The sequence below is a fragment of the Triticum urartu genome, chromosome 6 (assembly GCF_003073215.2).
Source record: "Triticum urartu cultivar G1812 chromosome 6, Tu2.1, whole genome shotgun sequence".
Classification (NCBI taxonomy): domain Eukaryota; kingdom Viridiplantae; phylum Streptophyta; class Magnoliopsida; order Poales; family Poaceae; genus Triticum; species Triticum urartu.
This window is the reverse complement of record NC_053027.1, coordinates 109766754-109789218: the sequence shown is the minus strand read 5'-3', so window position 1 is coordinate 109789218 and position 22465 is coordinate 109766754. Positions and strand designations below refer to the sequence as shown.

At 45.6% G+C, this 22465-nt stretch overlaps 1 protein-coding gene across 2 annotated transcripts; it reads right to left on the bottom strand.

Moving 5' to 3' along the window:
* Positions 1-1895: 1895 nt before the first annotated feature.
* On the bottom strand, positions 1896-16219 carry LOC125516109. Of its 2 annotated transcripts, XM_048681585.1 has the most exons (13): positions 15533-16219; positions 13510-13607; positions 13339-13425; positions 12543-13249; positions 12364-12458; positions 11316-11452; positions 11041-11232; positions 10895-10964; positions 10671-10803; positions 4309-4422; positions 4135-4228; positions 2684-2763; positions 1896-2119 (listed from the first exon to the last, which is right to left on the bottom strand). In XM_048681585.1, the coding sequence occupies exons 1-12, from the start codon at positions 15851-15853 to the stop codon at positions 2727-2729; spliced, it is 2085 nt and encodes a 694-aa protein (XP_048537542.1). In that variant the 5' UTR covers positions 15854-16219; the 3' UTR covers positions 1896-2119; positions 2684-2726. The 2 variants fall into 2 exon arrangements, with proteins under 2 accessions (XP_048537542.1, XP_048537541.1); XM_048681584.1 differs by having other exon boundaries at positions 12364-13249.
* Positions 16220-22465: the final 6246 nt, after the last annotated feature.

The following is a 22465-nucleotide window of genomic DNA, read 5'->3' as shown; positions in this document are numbered from 1 at the left end:
TCCATCTCTCATCTTGAAAGATTTGCACTTGGGCATTCTTAAAAGAAAATTAAAGTCGGGCTCTGTATTTTTCTTTTAAAAAATTGAGCGGTCATTTTCTAAGAAAAAACAAAAATCGGTAGCAGATGTTGAAATCTGTTGGATCCACTTGACATGGGTATGTTGGACTCGAAAAGCAAACCAAAAGAATGTGTTAAGAAGTTGGGCAAGTGAGGACTCGAACGAGAAGAACATGTGGTATGGGGGTTAAAGGGATAGCATGGGACGTGCTTCATGGTAGGGCACACAGCAGCACAGTCGTTCGCACGAGGGTTGGGAGCAGACGGTCTGGCTGGAGCTGGTTTGGGTGGCTGGAGAAAGAAGACGGAAGATTGAAGGAGCACGCCAACAATTGGATTTGAATCCAACGGCTGCCAGAATGACTGATGCAAGAATCAAGGAGACACTTGCATGTGTACGGCCATGTTAACCTACTAGGTCCCCGGTGTCAACTTTTCCTAGCATAGTTCTCTCGTTTATTAATTACGTTGATAATTTGATGGTCTTCGACGTCAACATTATAGTAGGAGCCATCACTTTTTTATGCTTTTGATCTTTACATAATGCTTGAACTGAATTTTTGTTTCACACTAGTCGATTCTACGTTAGCACCAAGAGTAGAAACGACGGCACGGTGGCAAGCGCAACCAAGCAAGGGTTGTTGGCGAGGCCGGAACGGAATGACTTGAGCCGGGAACAATGCAACAGTGGCGTCCAAGGCTAAGGGTTGACTGGTTAAAGTACGGGATAGGGTTGTTGTCGCCAGAAAAGAACAAGAGTTGTGTAGGGTTAAGGGATGGCCTAGACGGCAATTGGGGTTTCGAGGTGCACCCGAAAGCTTTGCCGGTCTCAAGGGCCGGTAGCACATTGTCCGGCCGGCGTTGGTTTGTGTGGCTTAAGGAACAAGATGGAAATTAGAAGCACGCTGGCCATTGGATTGAAATGCAATGGCTAGACTGATGCGAGGAAGGGGCGTTTTCTTGCATACAGGTTGAGAAACCTATTGGGTCCCGTGGCCTTCAGGCTGATGGAAATTTGAAGCACGCCGGCCATTGGATTGAAATGCAACGGCTAGACTGATGCCAGAAAAGGGCGTTTTCTTGCATACTCCCTGAGCCTTGCATGAGCCTGAGCAATATTAAAATAGTATCCCGTGGCCTAGAGTACATGCATGTGTCACACTTTGCTTCTGCCTGAGTCAGGCCTTCGATTTTGGTGGCCTGGCTCCAGCTAATTACCTGCCGTAGGAGTCCGGGTCAGGCTGGTCGAAATGATGCTCAGGCAGGGATGTAAGTGGCAAATAAATGGCGTTCGCTTAATTATTTTTTGCTAGCTTGATAGTTTATTTTCCTCAAACAAATAAAAAATCTTTTTGAACTATCATATCACAAGTGGATTTTAAACAGGATTAAACAGGACCCGGTTGATATCCCTATACTCAGGCACCAACCAAACAGATGCATGCAATTGTCTGGCTTGTTTTAGGTTAGGCAAATTTCTCTCATGTAGCAAACCAAACAGCCCCTAAATGCCGTTCCTATTATCCAGATAGCTGCTCGAGTGCAGCGGTGCGCACACTGTGGCCGTCCCTATTCTCCAGATAGCATGCTAGAGGCTATATCTATTCTCCAGGGCACAAACCAGACAAGCAAGCAATGAATCCTGCCTTTTCTAAAATAGTAAAAATAATAATCAAAGAAAGCTCTTTCATGTTCGAGACTGGAAATAATCCGTTTCTGCTATAAAACGATCAATAATACTCCCTCCATAAAGAAATATAAGAGCGTATAGTGATCTAAACACTCTTATATTTCTTTACAGAAGGAGTACGATACAGCATGAAAATTTGGCTGTACGACATTCAAATGCTAACAATAAATTTCAGCAAAGCTGCATGCTCTAGCTTTCTCTCATTTTCAAAACATCCCCAAAAAATACATCAGAAGGTGCTACTAAGTCTTGCTGTGTTCCCATAGGGGAGAAAAAAGATGCCACAAGATTTGTATTCAAATGCTATGACCCAATCTTCGAGAAATGTTGGTTGTTCTGTAGCAACTGTCATCTGGGGTAGTTCATTCACCTGCCAAAACAGAACATAAAAAGAAGATGAAAATAATTCACAGCTCCCACTCTGAGCTTAATACTTAAGAGAAACAATCATTACAAAACTCTAATAGGATAAATACTTAACCATGTAGTTTCATGTGATGACTCGCTTTACGGTGGCAAATAAAATATAGTTTTATCCTAAATACTTTTGTAGACTAGCTAAAAGTTATGTTTCGGGACTATATCAGCAATACTACCGCAGGTGATATTCTGTTCAACGCAGTAGCTTCTTCCTGCTATAGCATGGCAAGAGGTTTGAAGAAGCAATGGAGATTCGTGTGCAAATTTCTGTACATCTCCGATGTTATCGTTTACGTATGTTTCCGGTGAAGTTGAGCTGTAACTGTAAGTGAACACTCATCAGGTTGATAAGCACAGCAGAGTCAACACTGGTGGTTTATATATGCTTTGCTGTTAGAACATAAATAGTGACGATGCGGTTGTAAAATAACTTATTTCCATTTTACTTGAAAGGAAATGTGGTGTATCCTAGAAGCCATAAAAAGAAAGGCGCATAGAAAGGACAAATGAATACCATCAAGCAGTTAAAACAGCAGGAGATTGGGATCTGTAAATCATCACACCCGGTTATCCTTTCTCCATGGGCGCTGGGACCTATTTTAGACAGTTGCAACAAGATACTGGGTCAGCCAACAGTTTTACTACTATATCAATAAAAAAAGGCCAACTTACTGAGCTGGCAATACTTCTCGGACTAGAAAACGAGAAAACAGAATATCCAGCCCAAAATAAATAAGAAATTTGTTAACACCAAAGAAATTGAGCATATTGACACATCAATTCTACGCAGTGAATTAAAGACTGAACACACCATCAGCTAGAAGTCCAATCATGCTCAAAGTATAACTTGCTTGAATGAAGAAGTGTTTATAGAAAAGAAAAAAAGACACAGATATGAGCAACTGAGCATGGCTTGACAGAACATATACAAAGATATTTATATCTTGAGAGCAAATGTAAAGAACTAAAAGCCTCAGGCTATAGATTTCCAAAATGAAACAGAAGACTACAAATCCATGAAAGTAAGGTATCAACAATCTGTTTAGGACCTCCAGACTTCATAATTCAAGCATCCCAAAACCGCAGGTAGTAAATTTGTCACCTAAGCATATTTGGCGAATCCTTTCAAAGTAAATCAGTAACCTTTCTATAAAATAATCATATCGCCAATCAAAATTACTTCATCTGTTAGTTCCCACATGAGATGGTGGAATACCCCCAACCCAAAATGTCCCTAAAGGCCTGAACAGCGGGTAATGAAAACATCGGGTCACACTAGCAAGAGGGTGGTAGGTAGGTAGGTAGGTGACATGCAGAAGAAATACTGACAATGGTGAATGCCAGCTATTGCTTTTCAAGAATATATGAGAATGTACTGCCAAGAAAAGTCTTTTGACAACACACCGTAAGGCATAAAAAAATGATCATTTTTCAGAAAATGCTACTTCATAGCATTATGCTTCAATTACAGTACTATATCATATTAAATTGCCCAAACATAGCAACACATACAAATATGAGTTCTTTTTACCAGAGTTAATGGGTCTACAGCATAAAATATCAGGGCTCGTTTGATACAAAGGGATTTCATAGGATTTGTATCCTTAGGAATTTTTCTATGATGGTTGTTTGATTCGTAGGATTGGAATCCTTAGGATTTTTTTCCATAGGATTCATTTGTACTACATTTTGGAGGAAAATTTCCATCTTCAAAGCTCTGTAAGATTCCTTTGTTTTTCCTGTGCTATCAAACACTCTTCCAAATCCTGTAGGATAGAAAAGGACATGACAATCTATTCCTACGTTTTTCCTGTTCCCGCGTTTTGAGAATTGTGAATCAAGGAGGCCCTCAGATGGGGTAATTAACAGAAACACGTTGGTGACAGAAAACCACTGTAGCAGCAACTCTACAGCATTTAGGGAAGAGGGATACAGAAAAATAATTTGGTAAGATTAACTCCTTACCTTGTAGTTACATGATTTTCAACTACTTTCTGTTCATCTTCACTGAACATGAACCACTTGTCTTGGTTCTTCATTGTAGCTTCTTTGTCAAATTCTGACATAAACATGGTATTACTAATCACTATATATTTGCAAATGAGTAAAATGAAAACTTATCTCATAATAATTTCTTACCTTGGCGCAATATGTTTGTATTGTTATTACAATAGCCATCCAGCTTCCAGTATGCTACTCCTTTGTCTACCATGACAGGCGTGGACCTAAGGACACATCCCAGTTCCTCTAATTCTGCATAGTTGGGAAGTAAAAGAAGAAATTAATACAGCATGGCTAGCTCAATATCCTTTTTTACTAAAAAAAAGCATAGACATTTTACACATCACATAATAAAACAGAAGGACAAGAATACACATGTCAGAAGAGACTCAGTGGTGGGGGTGTACAACCACACCTCCCATCTTATTAAACCTCCCAACTTAATTAGGCTCAGTATGCTTGAAATGTTAAGAAACTAAATTAAGCATTTTTACTTTCACATTCTGAAAAGTAACTACCCGGCCAGTCTAGACTACACACTATGCAAAATATTGAAAATAAAAGTAAACCAAAAATTGCAAATGGAGGATACATCAAATTGAAAAGGAAAACTGACACTCGAACTGCGCTTCTGCTGCATAACTAAAAGTTGTCAATGAAAGATTATGTGATGTTCAAAGTAAAGGGGTGCCTCATGAATCATGATTGCTTCTGTTCCAACTTATTTATTTGGAGTTAAGATGGAATTTTCATCATCATCAACAACAACAACAACAAAGCCTTCAGTCCCAAACAAGTTGGGGTAGGCTAGAGGTGAAACCTATGAGATCTCGCGACCAACTCATGGTTCCGGCACATGGATAGCAAGCTTCCACGCACCCGCGTCCATGGCTAGTTCTTTGGTGGTACTTCAGTCCTTCAGATCTCTCTTTAAGGACTCCTCCCATGTCAAGTTCGGTCTACCCTGACCTCTCGACATTATCAGCACGCTTTAGCCGTCCACTATGCACCGGAGCTTCTGGAGGCCTCGCCGAATATGCCCAAACCATCTCAGACGATGTTGGACAAACTTCTCTTCAATTGGTGCTACCCCAACTATCTCTTATATCATCATTCCAGACTCTGTCCTTCCTCGTGTGGCCACACATCCATCTCAACATGCGCATGTCCACCACACCTAACTGTTGAACATGTCGCCTTTTAGTCGACCAACACTCAGTGCCATACAACATTGGGGTCGAATCGCCGTCCTATAGAACTTGCCTTATAGCTTTTGTGGCACTCTCTTGTCACAGAGAATGCCAGAAGCTTGGCGCCGCTTCATCCATCTGGCTTTGATTCGATGGTTCACATCTTCATCAATATCCCCATCCTTTTGCAGCATTGACCCCAAATATTGAAAGGTGTCCTTCTGAGGCACCACCTGCCATCAAGGCTAACCTCCTCCTCCTCGTGCCTAGTAGTACTGAAACCACACCTCATGTACTCGGTTGTAGTTCTAGTAAGCCTAAAACCTTTCGATTCCAAGGTTTGTCTCCATAGCTCTAACTTCCTATTGACCCCCGTCTGACTATCTCGTCCACTAGCACCACATCATCCGCAAAGAGCATACACCATGGGATATCTCCTTGTATATCTTTTGTGACCTCATCCATTAGCAAAGCAAAAAAGATAAGGGCTCAAAGCTGACCCCTGGCGCAGTCCTATTTTAATCGGGAAGTCATCAGTGTCGCCATCACTTGTTCAAACACTTGTCACAAATGGAATTTTCATCATATCAAAGAAAACATATTGTGATATCAAACTCTCACTTAGCATTTTAAACTCATTTCCACCCCTTTAAATAGGACAGGGCATGAAGACTTAATCAATATTATTATCTAGACCTGGCTTTAGGAGTGTTTGCTCTAAACCTCAACCAGCCCATAATCACCTTCAAACTTGTTAGAGTTATATATAGCCATGTGATGTCCCCATTGTATAAGGGGTTTTCTACATATTTACCACACATGTACTTGCCTCATGGAAATGCAATTTGCATATTCCCAACATGGCATCAAAGCCCTAGGGTTCTAATTGCATATTCCCAACATGGCATCAAAGCCCTAGGGTTATTTTTCCCGCTTTCCGAAAGCGAAGCAACGTAATACTCCTGAAATTCCTTCATACTGGTAGTCTAGAGCAAACTTACTACCTGACCCAACATGTCGCTTATGATTCGTGAAAGTAAGGCCATGGCGTCATGCCCTTATGACAGTCTAATTGCTATGCTGGTAGGACCATTGTTGCCATCACGTCTTACTTTTACAAGGCTTGTTGAATCTTCTGTTCTACCTATTTCACAACGTTGCAAGAACTGTCTGTAACAGTTTACTACACTCCAGGGAGGGGTTATCATGGCATCACCTTGGCATTGAGATAGCACCCCCAAGGCCATATCAGACGCCAAGGGCCATCATCCTAGGTATTTTAGTTAGGCAAGCGCCTAGACAGTTTAGGTGAGACCATCAAAATATGGATGTCGTCAAGAGTAATAGGAGCATTATATTAGGGAAAATCTCATCTTTAAGATTAGGGTTTCATACCTAAAAATCGAAGAAAAATGGACTTTGGAGGGTGGGGGAGCGATCCTATGAGGAAAAAGTTCCTAACATGAGGGGCCTTTGACTTGGTATGTTGATCAATTGGTAATACAAGTTGTGCTAGCCATGGCTACGCTAACAACAGAAGCAGCCCGATGGTGAAAATGGCAAGGCCGTCGACATCAAAATAGGTGGTAGATTGGTGTCACAGGAAGAACATTGTGTGACATACATATTTCCATTTATCGGTGATGTCCATCCTTGTCACAGTTGCTTCTATTTTGGCAGGATAAACACCAATGGGCCTGATGGTATCAAACTAGAAAACAAAGTGGGAAGCAGAAGCAGCCCGATGGTGAAAATGGCAAGGCCGTCGACATCAAAATAGGTGGTAGATTGGTGTCACAGGAAGAACATTGTGTGACATACATATTTCCATTATCGGCGATGTCCATCCTTGTCACAATTGCTTCTATTTTGGCAGGATAAACACCAATGGGCCTGACGGTATCAAACTAGAAAACAAAGTGGGAAGATGTGTATGTAGAAGGGTGAACACAAAGCAGTATGGTGGATGCACAAATAAGTTTGCCAACTGTTATGACCGGCATATTAGGGGCTTAGCCCAGTTAGTTGTGGCCCGGTTTATCTTATCGTTATTAGGGGCTTAGCCCAATTATCTTATTAGGAGGATTATATAAACTCGTGTAAGGACCCGTTTTGGGATTAAGCAAGAAGCAATCATATTTGCTCGGCTTCCTTAGGGAGCTGGGAGACCTAACCCTAGCCGCCGCCCGCTCTCTCTCCTCTCTCTCTCTCTCTCTCTCGCGCGCGCACGCAACGACGGCGCCCCAGCGCCGGCGACCACGCCTTCCTCCACGCCATCCCTCCTTCCACCCCTACAACCTGAGACCCACGCCTTGGTAGGGATCCGGTTCCTACCAATTTGGTATCAAATAGCTTCGGTGCGGTCACTGTCCTCGCCGCCGCCCACCCGCTGCCGACCGTCCTGATGGCCACCACGGCCAGCGCCCCGCTCTTGCCGGTGCCGGTCACCTCCGCCGCGCCCGTCCCCGTCGTCTTCACCCTGGAGGAGATGACGGCTGCCATCCGGGATCTCACCCAGGCGGTCACGGGCATCTACACGTTCCTTCGCGAGATCCTATGGGCCGTAGCCGCCTGTGCCCTTCGCCACCGCCCCGCCGCCCGCAGCAGCCGCCATCCTCGGCGACCCCCGTCGCCGCCGCCATGCAGCAGCTGCCGTGGCAGCCGCCACCAGCGACGAACCCCGGCGCCTCCACCATGCAGCAGGGGCAACAGCTGCAAGCCGCCGCCACCGGCGACCGCGGCCCTGGGCCATCCCGACGACGGGCCCGGGGGTGCCCATCCACCAGGTCCGGTTTCCCCCGTCGCCGTCTCCGTTACCGGCCTGGCTCCTGGTCCCTTGAGCCGTCTACATGACGGCCTCGGTCAGGCCGCACGTGCTGCCCCCGCCGGCGACGCACCCGGCCATGCAGTTTGGCGGGTCCTCGGGCTCCGTCGAGCCCTTCGCCAGCGTCGACGGCCCTGTTCCAGGGCAGGCACCCTGATGCCCGCCTACTCGGCCCCGTCATCCTCGCTGCTCCGTGCTGACGAGGCGCACCCGCCCGTCGTCCACGTCCAGACGCCGCCGAGATTCTCCAAGTTGGAGTTCGCGACCTACGACGGCACCGTCAACCCCCTGAATTGGCTCAACCAATGCGACCAATTTTTCAAGGGACAGCGCACGCTCGCGTCCGACCGCACTTGGATCTCCTCGTATCATCTCCGAGGAGCCGCGCGGACGTGGTACTACGCCCTCGAACAGGACGAGGGCGACATGCCACCATGGGAGCGCTTCCACGATTTGTGCCTCTTGCGCTTCGGTCCGCCTATACGCGGGAGCCGTCTGGCGGAGCTTGGGCGTCTTCCGTTCCTCACCTCGGTGCAAGGCTTCGCCGACCGCTTCCAGGCACTGGCGTGCCACGCCCCCGGCGTTTCGGCTCGTCAGTGGGCTGAGCTCTTCGTCGGCGGCCTAACGGACCACATCCGCGTGGACATGGAGATGCGCGGGCCACAAGACCTCCAGACGGCCATGTACTACGCCCGTGTTTTCGAGCATCGTGCGGTGGCCATCCAGCAGGCGCCACCGCCCCGGGCCGCTGGGCCACCACTTTGGCCGGAAGTTTCTACGCAGGGTCGGCCTGCCCAGACTTCTGCGGCGCCCCTCGCCGCGGCTGCAGCACGCCCGTTCCGCCGGCTCACCCCGTCCGAGCAACTCGAGCGTCGCCGCCAAGGGTTGTGCTTCAACTGCGACGAGCCCTACGTACCGGGCCACGTCTGCCCACGACTCTTCTACCTGGAGGCTGCATGCTACATTGAGGAGGACCCCGCTGCCGCCGGGCTCAGCGACCAACCTGCCCCAGTTGACGCAGAGGTGTTTGGCGACCGTTGATCTTCCCCGCCTTCCACCTCGAGGACGAGCTGTTTGTGCAGGCGGGGAGAGATGTTATGACCGGCATATTAGGGGCTTAGCCCAGTTAGTTGTGGCCCAGTTTATCTTATCGTTATTAGGTGCTTAGCCCAATTATCTTATTAGGAGGATTACATAAACTCGTGTAAGGACCCGTTTTGGGATTAAGCAAGAAGCAATCATATTTGCTCGGCTTCCTTAGGGGGAGACCTAACCCTAGCCGCCGCCCCTGCTCTCTCTCTCTCTCTTGCACGCAGGCAACGACGGCGCCCCGGCGCCGGTGACCACGCCTTCCTCCACGCCATCCCTCCTTCCACCCCTACAACCTGAGACCACGCCCTGGTAGGGATCCGGTTCCTACCACCAACAGACATCAATCTTGATTGACTCTGACTCTAAAACAATGGTCAAGTTCCATCTTATTTTACAAAATCAGGGAGCAGAGCACATATGAATTAAGGTAATCAACGTATTATCATATGTTTCCTTTTCTTAGGGCTACCTTATCTTGGATGGTTATGTCCACATGCATGAAAGAGTTGGGTTGCACTATACAAACAGTATGTTTACAAAAATGGCCAGGGCCTCTTTGATTAACAGGATTTTGAAAACGCAGGAATAAGAAAAGTAAAGGATTGGAGTGTCATGCCCATTTCAATCCTACAGGATTAGCAAGGAGTGTTTGATTTCATGGGAAAAGCAGAGGAATTGCAAAAAACAGGTTGGAGTGGATGTTAGATTTCCTATGAAATGTAGTACAAAAGATTTCATAGGAAAGATTCCTATGGGATTCAATCCTTTGAATCAAAGGACAAATGTAGGAAAAATTCCAAAGGAGTTCAATCCTCCAAAAATCCTATAGAATTCCTTTGAATCAAAGGAGCTCTCAGTATGCATGTATGGTGGAGGGGCAGACAATTTGACGTCAGTGGAAGTTACATATTCCCTCCGGTCTTAACTTTGATCATTTGTTTCTACTACTCCCTCGCGTCTTTGAGAAGATAGTATGTTGCACAATCTCCAAGAATAGTACTTTGACCATCAGTTTCTATTATGGTATAATGTTTAAAAGTTAATAAAATCATTATAATGTGCAAGTATTTTTTAGACAAATCTACACATATGGTTCTCACTCACCCAATCAAAATATTTTAGAAGATATTGCCTTATTGGTGGTTAACGTTTTAGAAGTTAGACCAAAAATATGCCCAGACCATCATGTTTTTGTCGACTGGAGGGAGTAATATAAAACCTAATAATGTAGTTATATTACAAAGGTACTTTCCAGAAAAATACATATATACATATTAAAAGGTATACTGTATTTGATGTGAAATGATATATTAAACGTGATTGAAAGATATCAGACATACTGTGAACTGAACAAATGCACAATACTAAACAAATTTAACCATACTGCCACATACCCTTCATGGCTGCCTGCTTGACTTCTTTTGCCTCTTTTATTTGACAAAAGATATTATTAGCTTCTTCATTGCCAGTGATTTCTCCTCCCATTGTTTTAGCCATGTCATTCTGTCTTTCTTTTAGCTCCTTTTCCTATGAAACAAAAGAAAACTGCTGATCACTAATGTCAACCAAGTGACTTGACACTTGAACACAAAAAAAAAGGAACTTCTCAACGAAATACCTTCTCGGTTGCAGCACGGATCTTTTGTCTGGCCACACCCTCTCTAGCTTCAATCCTAGTCCTCAACTTTCTGAAAATGATACAAGATAATTAATATGACAGTAGTTAAGTGAACTTCTTCAACACATATGATAGCCTGTACTTACTCAGATGATAATGCCTCGTCACACAGAGAATTCAGCACATCCAGCTTATGAGAAGGGCTCAAATTTTTATATCCAGATAGCCCATGGCTTAAGCAGTCAAGGATGAAATCTTTTGCATGTAATGTCGAGTCAGTGATATATTTGCTGAGTTTTCTTATCCATGTATCCCCATGTTTTGGATATTTCAAAGGCCTTAAGGAAGGAAAAACCTCATTTAGTCATTTTTCAACTACATGCGCAAAACTAGAAGGAGATACAATTTGAAGTATACTTACTTGTAATTGCCATTTTCTATGACAGATAACAGGTTTGTGTGAAGCTCAGCAACAACTGAAGACACCTCTCGGAGTTGACGATCTCCAGTTATGTCTTTGACAATTTTTTCTGATTGGCCCTTCCTTATTTGGAAGATCTGCTTAAATCATTTTGTACATTATTCTATTTATAATACGGAACAAAAGGTCTCTAAAAGCAAGCAGGTAGCTAAGAACTGGTAAGAATTCCAACTATCGAAACAAAAACCAAGTTTGATGACAGATTATAAATACAATGCAAATAAACTTTCTTTAGATTATTACAAATTGACATATCATAAAGAATATGCCTCTCAAGTTGATGATCTGTTTTGTGTTAACAAGACAGAAGTAACAAGAACAGGATTAAGATTCTAGACCTCACCAACAGCAGAATTTATGAGCTCAGCAACAATCTCAGACAACCTCACTTAGCTACTGCAAACAGGATTTAGAAATGACAAATGAGGAGTCCATGCATCAAACAATGCAACACAAAATAATTTCTAATTGCTGTACACTCAAAATTGTTCCATGGTGCTTGTTAGAGATAGAAGACGGATTTAAAATAATTATGACACTTTCTGGAGGTAGATGAAATCAAGCATACAGATCATTAGAGATATACCAAGTGGGCACTTGCATAGACATGCATCACTATCACAAATATTGTGAAGCCCTTAAGACATCCTAGTCCCAGCAATGAAATCAAGCATACAGATCATTAGAGATATACCAAGTGGGCACTTGCATAGACATGCATCACTATCACAAATATTGTGAAGCCCTTAAGACATCCTAGTCTCAGCAATGATTTGCACGACATATTGCGCTGGTCAAGTTGTCAGAAATGTAGATGCATATGTCATATGTGATACTCCTTCCGTCCCGTAATATAAGAACGTTTTTGACACTAGTGTAGTGTCAGAAACGTTCTTATATTATGGGACGGAGGGAGTACTAAGGAGATTTTATCGCAGAAGTGTAACTAACATATGATTAAAAAATACTATTTGCTTTCCATAACTACCTCGCCAAATGAGCGACAAAACTCCAAAAATTGAATGGCGGCACCAACATCTTCAGGCTGCATCTCTACACCAGCAACGCAAGTCACAAGAGTACCTCTGGGTATGACTATTTCATCCTTGAGAGCATCGGTGCTCTCAATTCTCCGCAGGTTGCCCTTCGGTCTCTTGACAAGAGTACCTCTGGGTATGACTATTTCATCCTTGAGAGCATCGGTGCTCTCAATTCTCCGCAGGTTGCCCTTCGGTCTCTTGACAAGAGTACCTCTGGGTATGACTATTTCATCCTTGAGAGCATCGGTGCTCTCAATTCTCCGCAGGTTGCCCTTCGGTCTCTTGACAAGAGTACCTCTGGGTATGACTATTTCATCCTTGAGAGCATCGGTGCTCTCAATTCTCCGCAGGTTGCCCTTCGGTCTCTTGACAAGAGTACCTCTGGGTATGACTATTTCATCCTTGAGAGCATCGGTGCTCTCAATTCTCCGCAGGTTGCCCTTCGGTCTCTTGACAAGAGTACCTCTGGGTATGACTATTTCATCCTTGAGAGCATCGGTGCTCTCAATTCTCCGCAGGTTGCCCTTCGGTCTCTTGACAAGAGTACCTCTGGGTATGACTATTTCATCCTTGAGAGCATCGGTGCTCTCAATTCTCCGCAGGTTGCCCTTCGGTCTCTTGACAAGAGTACCTCTGGGTATGACTATTTCATCCTTGAGAGCATCGGTGCTCTCAATTCTCCGCAGGTTGCCCTTCGGTCTCTTGACAAGAGTACCTCTGGGTATGACTATTTCATCCTTGAGAGCATCGGTGCTCTCAATTCTCCGCAGGTCGCCCTTCGGTCTCTTGACAGAATGGACCATTGGTCCTGCTGGCTCCTCCCCTCTCCTCTTTCTGCCAAACAAAACCAGATAACGAGTATATAAAAACAATAACAAAAACCTATAATCCCTCATGACAAGCACCAGCTTCAGATTGCTCACTTGCACTTGCTGCAGTTGCAGTCATTCCTGCACTTGGGGCATTCCCAGGCTTCCTCCTTCAACACCTCATCCGCAATCAAAGGGTACCTGTTAAATAAAGAGAACATCAACAGACCCATTCAAGATTGCCTACCACAGCCTCTAAGAAAAAGCAGAGAGGACATATTGAACCTGTTACGTATGCAATTCTTGCAATATCTGAGAGTGCACTTGCCGTTCTTCTTGGACCCTCTGCAAGCTGCCGTGAGCCCTGTTTTTCTCTGACGGCACTGAGGAATAGCAACACAGAAGAGATGAAACGAAGATACATTGAGCAGAAGCGAAAGGGAGCAGGAGCTAGGTCCGGATGTTAACTATGGCTCTATGCGGCACCATATTTACTGAGGTGTGGTTTATCTTCGTACGATCGCAACAAAGGCCCGCAATAAAGCAGTGCTATGTGTGAAATTACACTAATTTGAACCAACTAAATTGAACCGGCCATATACATACTTTCTTGATTTGCAATATTTTTTAGTGGATCAAAACATCTTTCTCTGCAAGTTAATTTTCACATATGTTTGTAATATTAGTCGAGACGTGCATTTGCACGTGCACGCTTACTAGTTGAGCAGAAGCGAAAGGGAGCATGAGCTAGGTCCGGATGGATCCAGTTCTGCTTTCTTTCAGGATTTCTGGCATATAATTTGGGTGGACAACCAGAAAGGATAAACAGATCTTACATGATTTTGTTAAGAAAAAAAGATAATGACAACAATCCGTAGTAACTTCAAACCAATTTCCCTCCTTAATTGTCCAGTGAAGTCAGTCACTAGAGTTGCAGGATTACATTAAAGATATCATAGATCTCTCGGTCAGGAAGTTGTGTGAAACGCATCTTGTCTTAACAAAATCAGATCCATGGCATAAAGGATTTTCAGTTGTCTCCCCCCTGTTTTTCCTCCCTCCTGTTCGATCTGTGCGGTTCTTTGATTTGGTGTTTGTAAATCTTTTAGATGCCATCCAAGTTTTTGGCTCAGCGTTTTAACGAAAATCAAGGTAGGGGCCTCCCCTCCCGAATTTGCTTTCTTTTCTCAACAAAGCGCAAAAGCTTTGCGTCTCGGTGCATTGATAGAAAGAGTAATTTACACATGCCACTGCTAAATGGACATTACACAGATGCATTAACTGAACGACAAACGACACTGCTAAGTGGACATTACACAGATGCATCAACTACACGACACAAGCGTAGATGCCTTCCATACCCATGTCCAGGACACTGAAACCAGACGAAACCTTAATTACCGGGACAGAGATTCCAGTTCTGCAAAGGGCAAAACTAGGCCGCCAGGACAGACCTGCAGCCGAAATGCCCATGTCCAGGACACCGCAAACCAGGCGAAACCTTACATGCCCAACTAGACCTGCAGCCAAAATGCCCAAGTCTGCGGCAGAACCCACAGGCCTGCCTCCTAAAGCTGCACCCAACACCGAGATCCATCCAGTCCTGAACCAGAGAGTCAAGGCTCCAAGACGACACCTCCAACGAGGATATGGACGGCGGCGGCGCCCGATCCAGCAAGCCAAATCTGAGGTTTTTACCCAGAACACGAAACCCCAGGGTGGAAGAGATGCTGAAACTCCACGACAACGCCTCTAAGGAGGAAGATGAAGCCCTCAGACATCAGCGTCGCCAACCCTGAAAGGCACGGCGTTCATCCTCTGGAGCTCCCATGCTAACCACTTCCATTCAGACCCCTAGCCTCACCAAGGCACCCGTCGGCAGCATGTCAAAACCACGCCCCCTGAGCTGGCATGTGGCGCAGGTGCCGCCATGGCAGGAGCAGCCAGCAGAACTGCGTACGGCCACATCAGAGTTGCATTGCCAGCAGCCCACAGCTGGAACGCCAACGCCCACCACCTTCAGTGGGCGCGGGGTGCCATGCACGCCGGCTACTCCCACCACCGGTGGAGTAGCCACCCGCCGCCACTGCAGCCCTGCCGAGAAGCGCCTATCCCACACATGCCGTCGCCATGGCCCATGGACCACCACGAGGCAACCAGAGGAACAATAGGGCGGCGGCGGCGGCGAGGAGTGAGTCGAGGGTCGAAGGGTGTAGCTAGGGTTTGCGATTGGGGATCGCCTCGTGAGTCGCCTGGCGTCTCGCGAATTCGCTCAAAAAAAAGGGAAAGGGAGGAGGGGAGCTCTCACCTGGTGGCAGATCCAGACGTCAACTGCGACGCCGTTCGTCTCGACGGCAGCGCCCACCTCGGCGCCGGCGCCGCTCCCCTCCGAGGCGACCTCCTTCTCGCCACCGGAGCCGACGCCGTTCTTCTCCGGGGCGACGCCCTCCGAGGCGCCGACGCCGACCGTCTCCGGGGCAGCGCCGACGCCCTCCGCAGCGGCCACCATGCCACCATCGCCGTTGCCCTCCTGGGCGACGACCTCCACTCCGACGGCGCGGTTACTCTGCGGGGCGGCGACCCTCTCCGCGTCGCCGTCGCGGGCGTCCCGGTTCAGATCTATCTCCATCGGCTACTCTGACGAGGCTGGAGAACTGGGGAAGGGATGGCGCTGGGTAATTCGCATCGAAACTAGAGAACTGGAATTCTGTGTCTGGAAAAATGAGATTTCTCGCGTTGGTGGAACTGGAAGGTGATTAACGCGACGAGATTGGAAGCGAGGGAAGAGCAGGGAGGAACTGTCCATGGCGGCGCGCGTCCGAGCAGAGCGAGAGTGGCAAGAACACTTTTTTTCTTCTTGAAATTGGGAAGAACACCTAAGTATACTTAACTGAATCCCCTGGTTAGTTATTATCAGTAGCTCCTTTTTACGGAGGTCCCGAGCCCCCGACCTTGGTTTTCACTGAGCGCCCGAGCAGCCATGGTAACAGAGCACGGGCGCAGTAGCCTGCGAGCGTGACGGCGGTGCATGTTTTATCTAACCAAGTTCCAGCATTGGAGAATCTAGCCAAACTAGCTGATTCATGGACTAATGCATTCTCTAACAATATTCATATACTCCCTCCGTTCCGAAATATACATCTTTTTAGACATTTCAAATATACTACAACATACGGATGTATGTAGACATATTTTAAAGCATAGATTCACTCATGTTGCTTCGTATGTAGTCATTTGTTGAAATCTCTAGAAAGAAATATATTTAGAAACGGAGGGAGTATATTACATGGAAAAAGTGGGTTGTGACATGTGATAATTGATAACAGTCCTCGAAGACAATTGTTGCAAGACCAATATTATCAGAGTTGATCATCGTTTGGTTACTGCCAACTGTCTGGACTAGATTCAAACCAAATCACAACGTCATAATTCCCGTTATAAACTGTATCCACACAAATATCAAGTTTCTCATTTGCTGCCGCTGGGAAATCACCTATATTATCTTTCAGTATTGTATGAACTACATCAACATTAAGTTTAACATATATCTTAATAGCCTTTAGTGAATGTGCAATCTTGTTGCTAGAGACCAGTTGAAGTGTAGATTTGGCTTGGTGATTGAACTTACTTTTCCTAGACCTCTTCTCTCCCACCATAAGTACCATGTTGTTGTTGTCAATGTTTTTTTAAATCTAATCTGACCAAGAACATGAACCTTATTAGGCGTCAGCCGGCTATACGAGAGGAAATACGAGTAACCTCCTCGGTCGTTTGATGTGACATGCTCAAGTCGGCTAATCCTATCCCTCTGTACGCCGCACCCTTGTAGCGTTGCTCGTGGACGTACCACGGCTTCTCTTCCCTCACAACACAACATGTTTCTGCTCACATCGAAGTTTGCCTCGTGTCAGCCCATCCACCCTTTGGGGAGTCGTTGCCCCGTCGTTAAAGCATCATCGTCGATGTAGTCAAAGCACCCACATCGCTCACTGCAACCCGCTCGTCGTGTGACATCGCGCTTGCACCATGGCTCACACGGCGGCGTCTCTACTCTCGTGACATGCCTTCACAACACCGCCCTGTAGCACGACGACGTTCTCAGAGCACCGCCTTGCAGCATCGACGACGCGTCACAACATTCCTTGCTGCAACGCTGTAGGATCGAGAAGAGGTGTCTAAAGGAGGGGTGATTAGACCCTCAACAAAGAAAAGTAGCAATTTTTAATTTCTTTAAGTTAAGGTGGAGTTTTAGCACAAGTTTAAACACTCACGATACATTTCAAGCAAGCATGGCAAGAGTATATGAGCAGCGGAAAGTAAAGCATGCAATTTGTAAGAAGGTAAAGGGATGGAATTGGAGTGTGCAAACGCAATTGGAGACACGGAGATTTTTGGCGTGGTTCCGATAGGTGATGCTATCATACATCCACGTTGGTGGAGACTTCAACCCACGAAGGGTAACGGTTGCGCGAGTCCACAGAGGGCTCCACCCACGAAGGGTCCACGAAGAAGTAACCTTGTCTATCCCACTATGGTCATCGTCCACGAAGGACTTGCCTCACTTGGGTAGATCTTCACGAAGTAAGCGATTTCCTTGCCCTTACAAACTCCTTAGTTCAACTCCACAATCTTGAGGGAGGCTCCCAAGTGACACCTAACCAATCTAGGAGACATCACTCTTCAAAAGATAATAGATGGTGTGTTGATGATGAACTCCTTGCTCTTGTGCTTCAAATAATAGTCTCCCCAACACTCAACTCTCTCACAGATTTGGATTTGGTGGAAAGATGATTTGAGTGGAAAGCAACTTGGGGAAGGCTAGAGATCAAGATTGTTGTGGTTGGATTGGAATATCTTGGTCTCAACACATGAGTAGGTGGTTCTCTCTCAGAAAATGAATGGTAGAAGTGTAGGCACGTTCTGATGGCTTTCTCCACGAATGGAGGATGGGTGGAGGGGTATATATAGCCTCCACACAAAATCTAGCCGTTACACACAATTTACCAAACTCGGTGGGACCAAATTATGAAACTCGGTTAGACCGATTTAGTAATGTGAACGTTAGGATTTAGGTGGGACCGATATGATCAACTCGGTGGGACCGATGTGCTAGGGTTAGGTAAAACCTCAAATCGGTTTGACCGATTACACAAACTCGGTGTGACCGATTTTGGTAATAAGCAAAACAAAGAGTTGGTCAAGCAAACTCGGCGGGACTTGTTGGGGAACGCAGTAATTTCAAAAAAAAAATCCTACGCACACGTAAGATCATGGTGATGCATAGCAACGAGAGGGAAGAGTGTTGTCTACGTACCCTCGTAGACCGTAAGCGGAAGCGTTATGACAACGCGGTTGATGTAGTCGTACGTCTTCACGATCGATCGATCCTAGCACCGAAGGTACGACACCTCCGCGATCTGCATACGTTCGGCTCGGTGACGTCCCATGAACTCACGATCCAGTAGAGTGTCGAGGGAGAGCTTCGTCAGCACGACGGCGTGATGACAGTGATGATGATGCTATCGGAACAGGGCTTCGCCTAAGCACCGCTATGATATGACCGAGGTGGATTATGGTGGAGGGGGCACCACACACGACTAAGAGATCAATGATCAACTTGTATGTTCATGGGGTGCCCCCCTCCCCATATATAAAGGAGTGGAGGAGGGGAGGGGCCGACCCTCTCTATGGCGCTCCCTAGGGAGTCCTACTCCCACCGGGAGTAGGATCCCCCCTATTGGGGAACATAGTAATTTCAAAAAAATTCCTACGCACACGCAGGATCATGGTGATGCATAGCAATGAGAGGGGAGAGTGTTGTCTACGTACCCTCGTAGACCGTAAGCGGAAGCGTTTATCAACGCGGTTGATGTAGTTGTACACCTTCACGATCCGTCCCGGTCAAGTACCGAACGTACGGCACCTCCGCGTTCAGCACACGTTCAGCTCGATGACGTCCTCACCTTCTCGATCCAGCAAGAGGGGCGAAGTAGTAGATGAGTTCCGGCAGCACGACGGCGTGGTGACGGTGTTGGTGAAGAACAATCTCCACAGGGCTTCGCCTAAGCACTACGAAAACTATGACGAAGGATAAACTAGAGGGGACGGGGTAGCCGGCACACGGCTTGGTGTTTCTTGATGTGTCTTGGGTGCTAGCCCTACCCCTCTATTTATATGTTGAGCCTTGGTGTCGAAACTTGGAGTAAAAGCCTCCACAAAGTCGGTTTCACCCGAAAGGCAAGAGTCCTTCTCGGACTCCAAGGCCAGACGCTAGGGTTCCCGACGTCTAGACCCAGACGCCAGGGACCCTGGCGTCTCGCCTCTGGACTCCGCAAAACTTCCTTTTGCGCTTTCCAAAAACCTTGTGGGCTTTCCCCTTTGGCCCAAATAAAGTGTTCTCGTACCCAAACATTTCGGGGAACATTCGGAACCCCTTCCGGTGAATTACGGAACCCTTCCGAAGACTAAACACTATTATCCCATATATCAAACTTTATCTCCGGACCATTCCGGAGTTCCTCGTCATGTCCGTGATCTTATCCGGAACTCCGAACAACATTCGGTTACCAACATACATAACTCATAAATACTATATCGTCAACGAACGTTAAGCGTGCGGACCCTACGGGTTCGAGAACTATGTAGACATGACCGAGACATTTCTCTGGTCAATAACCAATAGTGGAACCTGGATGCCCATATTGGCTCCTACATATTCTACGAAGATCTTTATCGGTCGAACCGCATAACAACATACGTTGTTCCCTTTGTCATCGGTATGTTACTTGCCCGAGATTCGATCGTCGGTATCTCAATACCTAGTTCAATCTCGTTACCGGCAAGTCTCTTTACTCGTTCCGTAACACATCATCCCGCAACTAACTCATTAGTTGCAATGCTTGCAAGGCTTAAGTGATGTGTATTACCGAGTGGGCCCAGAGATACCTCTCCGACAATCGGAGTGACAAATCATAATCTCGAAATACGCCAACCCAACAAGTACCTTCGGAGACACCTGTAGAGCACCTTTATAATCACCCAGTTACGTTGTGACGTTTGGTAGCACACAAAGTGTTCCTCTGGTAAACGGGAGTTGCATAATCTCATAGTCATAGGAACATGTATAAGTCATGAAGAAAGTAATAGTAACAAACTAAACGAAGTGCTAAGCTAACGAAATGGGTCAAGTCAATCACATCATTCGCCTAATGATGTGACCTAGTTAATCAAATGACAACTCTTTGTCTATGGTCAGGAAACATAACCATCTTTGATCAACGAGCTAGTCAAGTAGAGGCATACTAGTGACACTCTGTTTGTCTATGTATTCACACATGTATCATGTTTCCGGTTAATACAATTCTAGCATGAATAATAAACATTTATCATGATATAAGGAAATAAATAATAACTTTATTATTGCCTCTAGGGCATATTTCCTTCAGTCTCCCACTTGCACTAGAGACAATAATCTAGATTACACAGTAATGATTCTAACACCCATGGAGCCTTAGTGCTGATCATGTTTTGCTCATGGAAGAGGCTTAGTCAACGGGTCTGCAACATTCAAATCCGTATGTATCTTGCAAATCTCTATGTCTCTCACCTGGACTTGGTCCCGGATGGAGTTGAAGCGTCTCTTGATGTGCTTGGTTCTCTTGTGAAATCTGGGTTCCTTTGCCAAAGCAATTGCACCAGTATTGTCACAAAAGATTTTCATTGGACCTGATGCACTAGGTATGACACCTACATCGGATATGAACTCCTTCATCCAGACTCCTTCATTTGTTGCTTCTGAAGCAGCTATGTACTCCGCTTCACATGTAGATCCCGCTACAATGCTTTGTTTAGAACTGCACCAACTGACAGCTCCACCGTTTAATAAAAACACGTATCTGGTTTGCGATTTAGAATCGTCCAGATCAGTGTCAAAGATTGCATCGATGTAACCATTTACAACAAGCTCTTTGTCACCTCCATAAACGAGAAACATATCCTTCGTCCTTTTCAGGTATTTCAGGATGTTCTTGACCGTTGTCCAGTGATCAACTCCTGGATTACTTTGGTACCTCCCTGCTAAACTAATATCAAGGCACACATCAGGTCTGGTACACAGCATTGCATACATGATAGAGCCTATGGCTGAAGCATAGGGAACATCTTTCATTTTCTCTCTATCTTCTGCAGTGGTCGGGCATTGAGTCTTACTCAACTTCACACCTTGTGACACAGGCAAGAACCCTTTCTTTGCTTGATCCATTTTGAACTTCTTCAAAACTTTGTCAAGGTATGTGCTTTGTGAAAGTCCAATTAAGCATCTCGATCTATCTCTATAGATCTTGATGCCCAATATATAACCAGCTTCACCGAGGTCTTTCATTGAAAAACTTTTATTCAAATATCCTTTTATGCTATCCAGGAATTCTATATCATTTCCAATCAACAATATGTCATCCACATATAATATTAGAAATGCTACAGAGCTCCCACTCACTTTCTTGTAAATACAGGCTTCTCCCAAAGTCTGTATAAAACCATATGCTTTGATCACACTATCAAAACGTTTATTCCAACTCCGAGAGGCTTGCACCAGTCCATAAATGGATCGCTGGAGCTTGCACACTTTGTTAGCTCCCTTTGGATCGATAAAACCTTCCGGTTGCATCATATACAACTCTTCTTCCAGAAATCCATTCAGGAATGCAGTTTTGACATCCATTTGCCAAATTTCATAATCATAAAATGCGGCAATTGCTAACATGATTCAGACAGATTTAAGCATCGCTACGGGTGAGAAGGTCTCATCGTAGTCAATCCCTTGAACTTGTCAAAAACCTTTTGCAACAAGTCAAGCTTTATAGACAGTAACATTACCATCAACGTCAGTCTTCTTCTTGAAGATCCATTTATTCTTGATGGCTTGCCGATCAACGGGCAAGTCAACCAAAGTCCACACTTTGTTCACATACATGGATCCCATCTCAGATTTCATGGCTTCAAGCCATTTTTCGGAATCTGGGCTCACCATCGCTTCTTCATAGTTCGTAGGTTCGTCATGGTCTAGCAACATAACCTCCAGAACAGGATTACCGTACCACTCTAGTGCAGATCTTACTCTGGTTGACCTACGAGGTTCAGCAGCAACTTGTTCTGAAGTTTCATGATCATCATCATTAACTTCCTCACTAATTGGTGTAGACGTCACATGAACCGGTTTCTATGATGAACTACTTTCCAATAA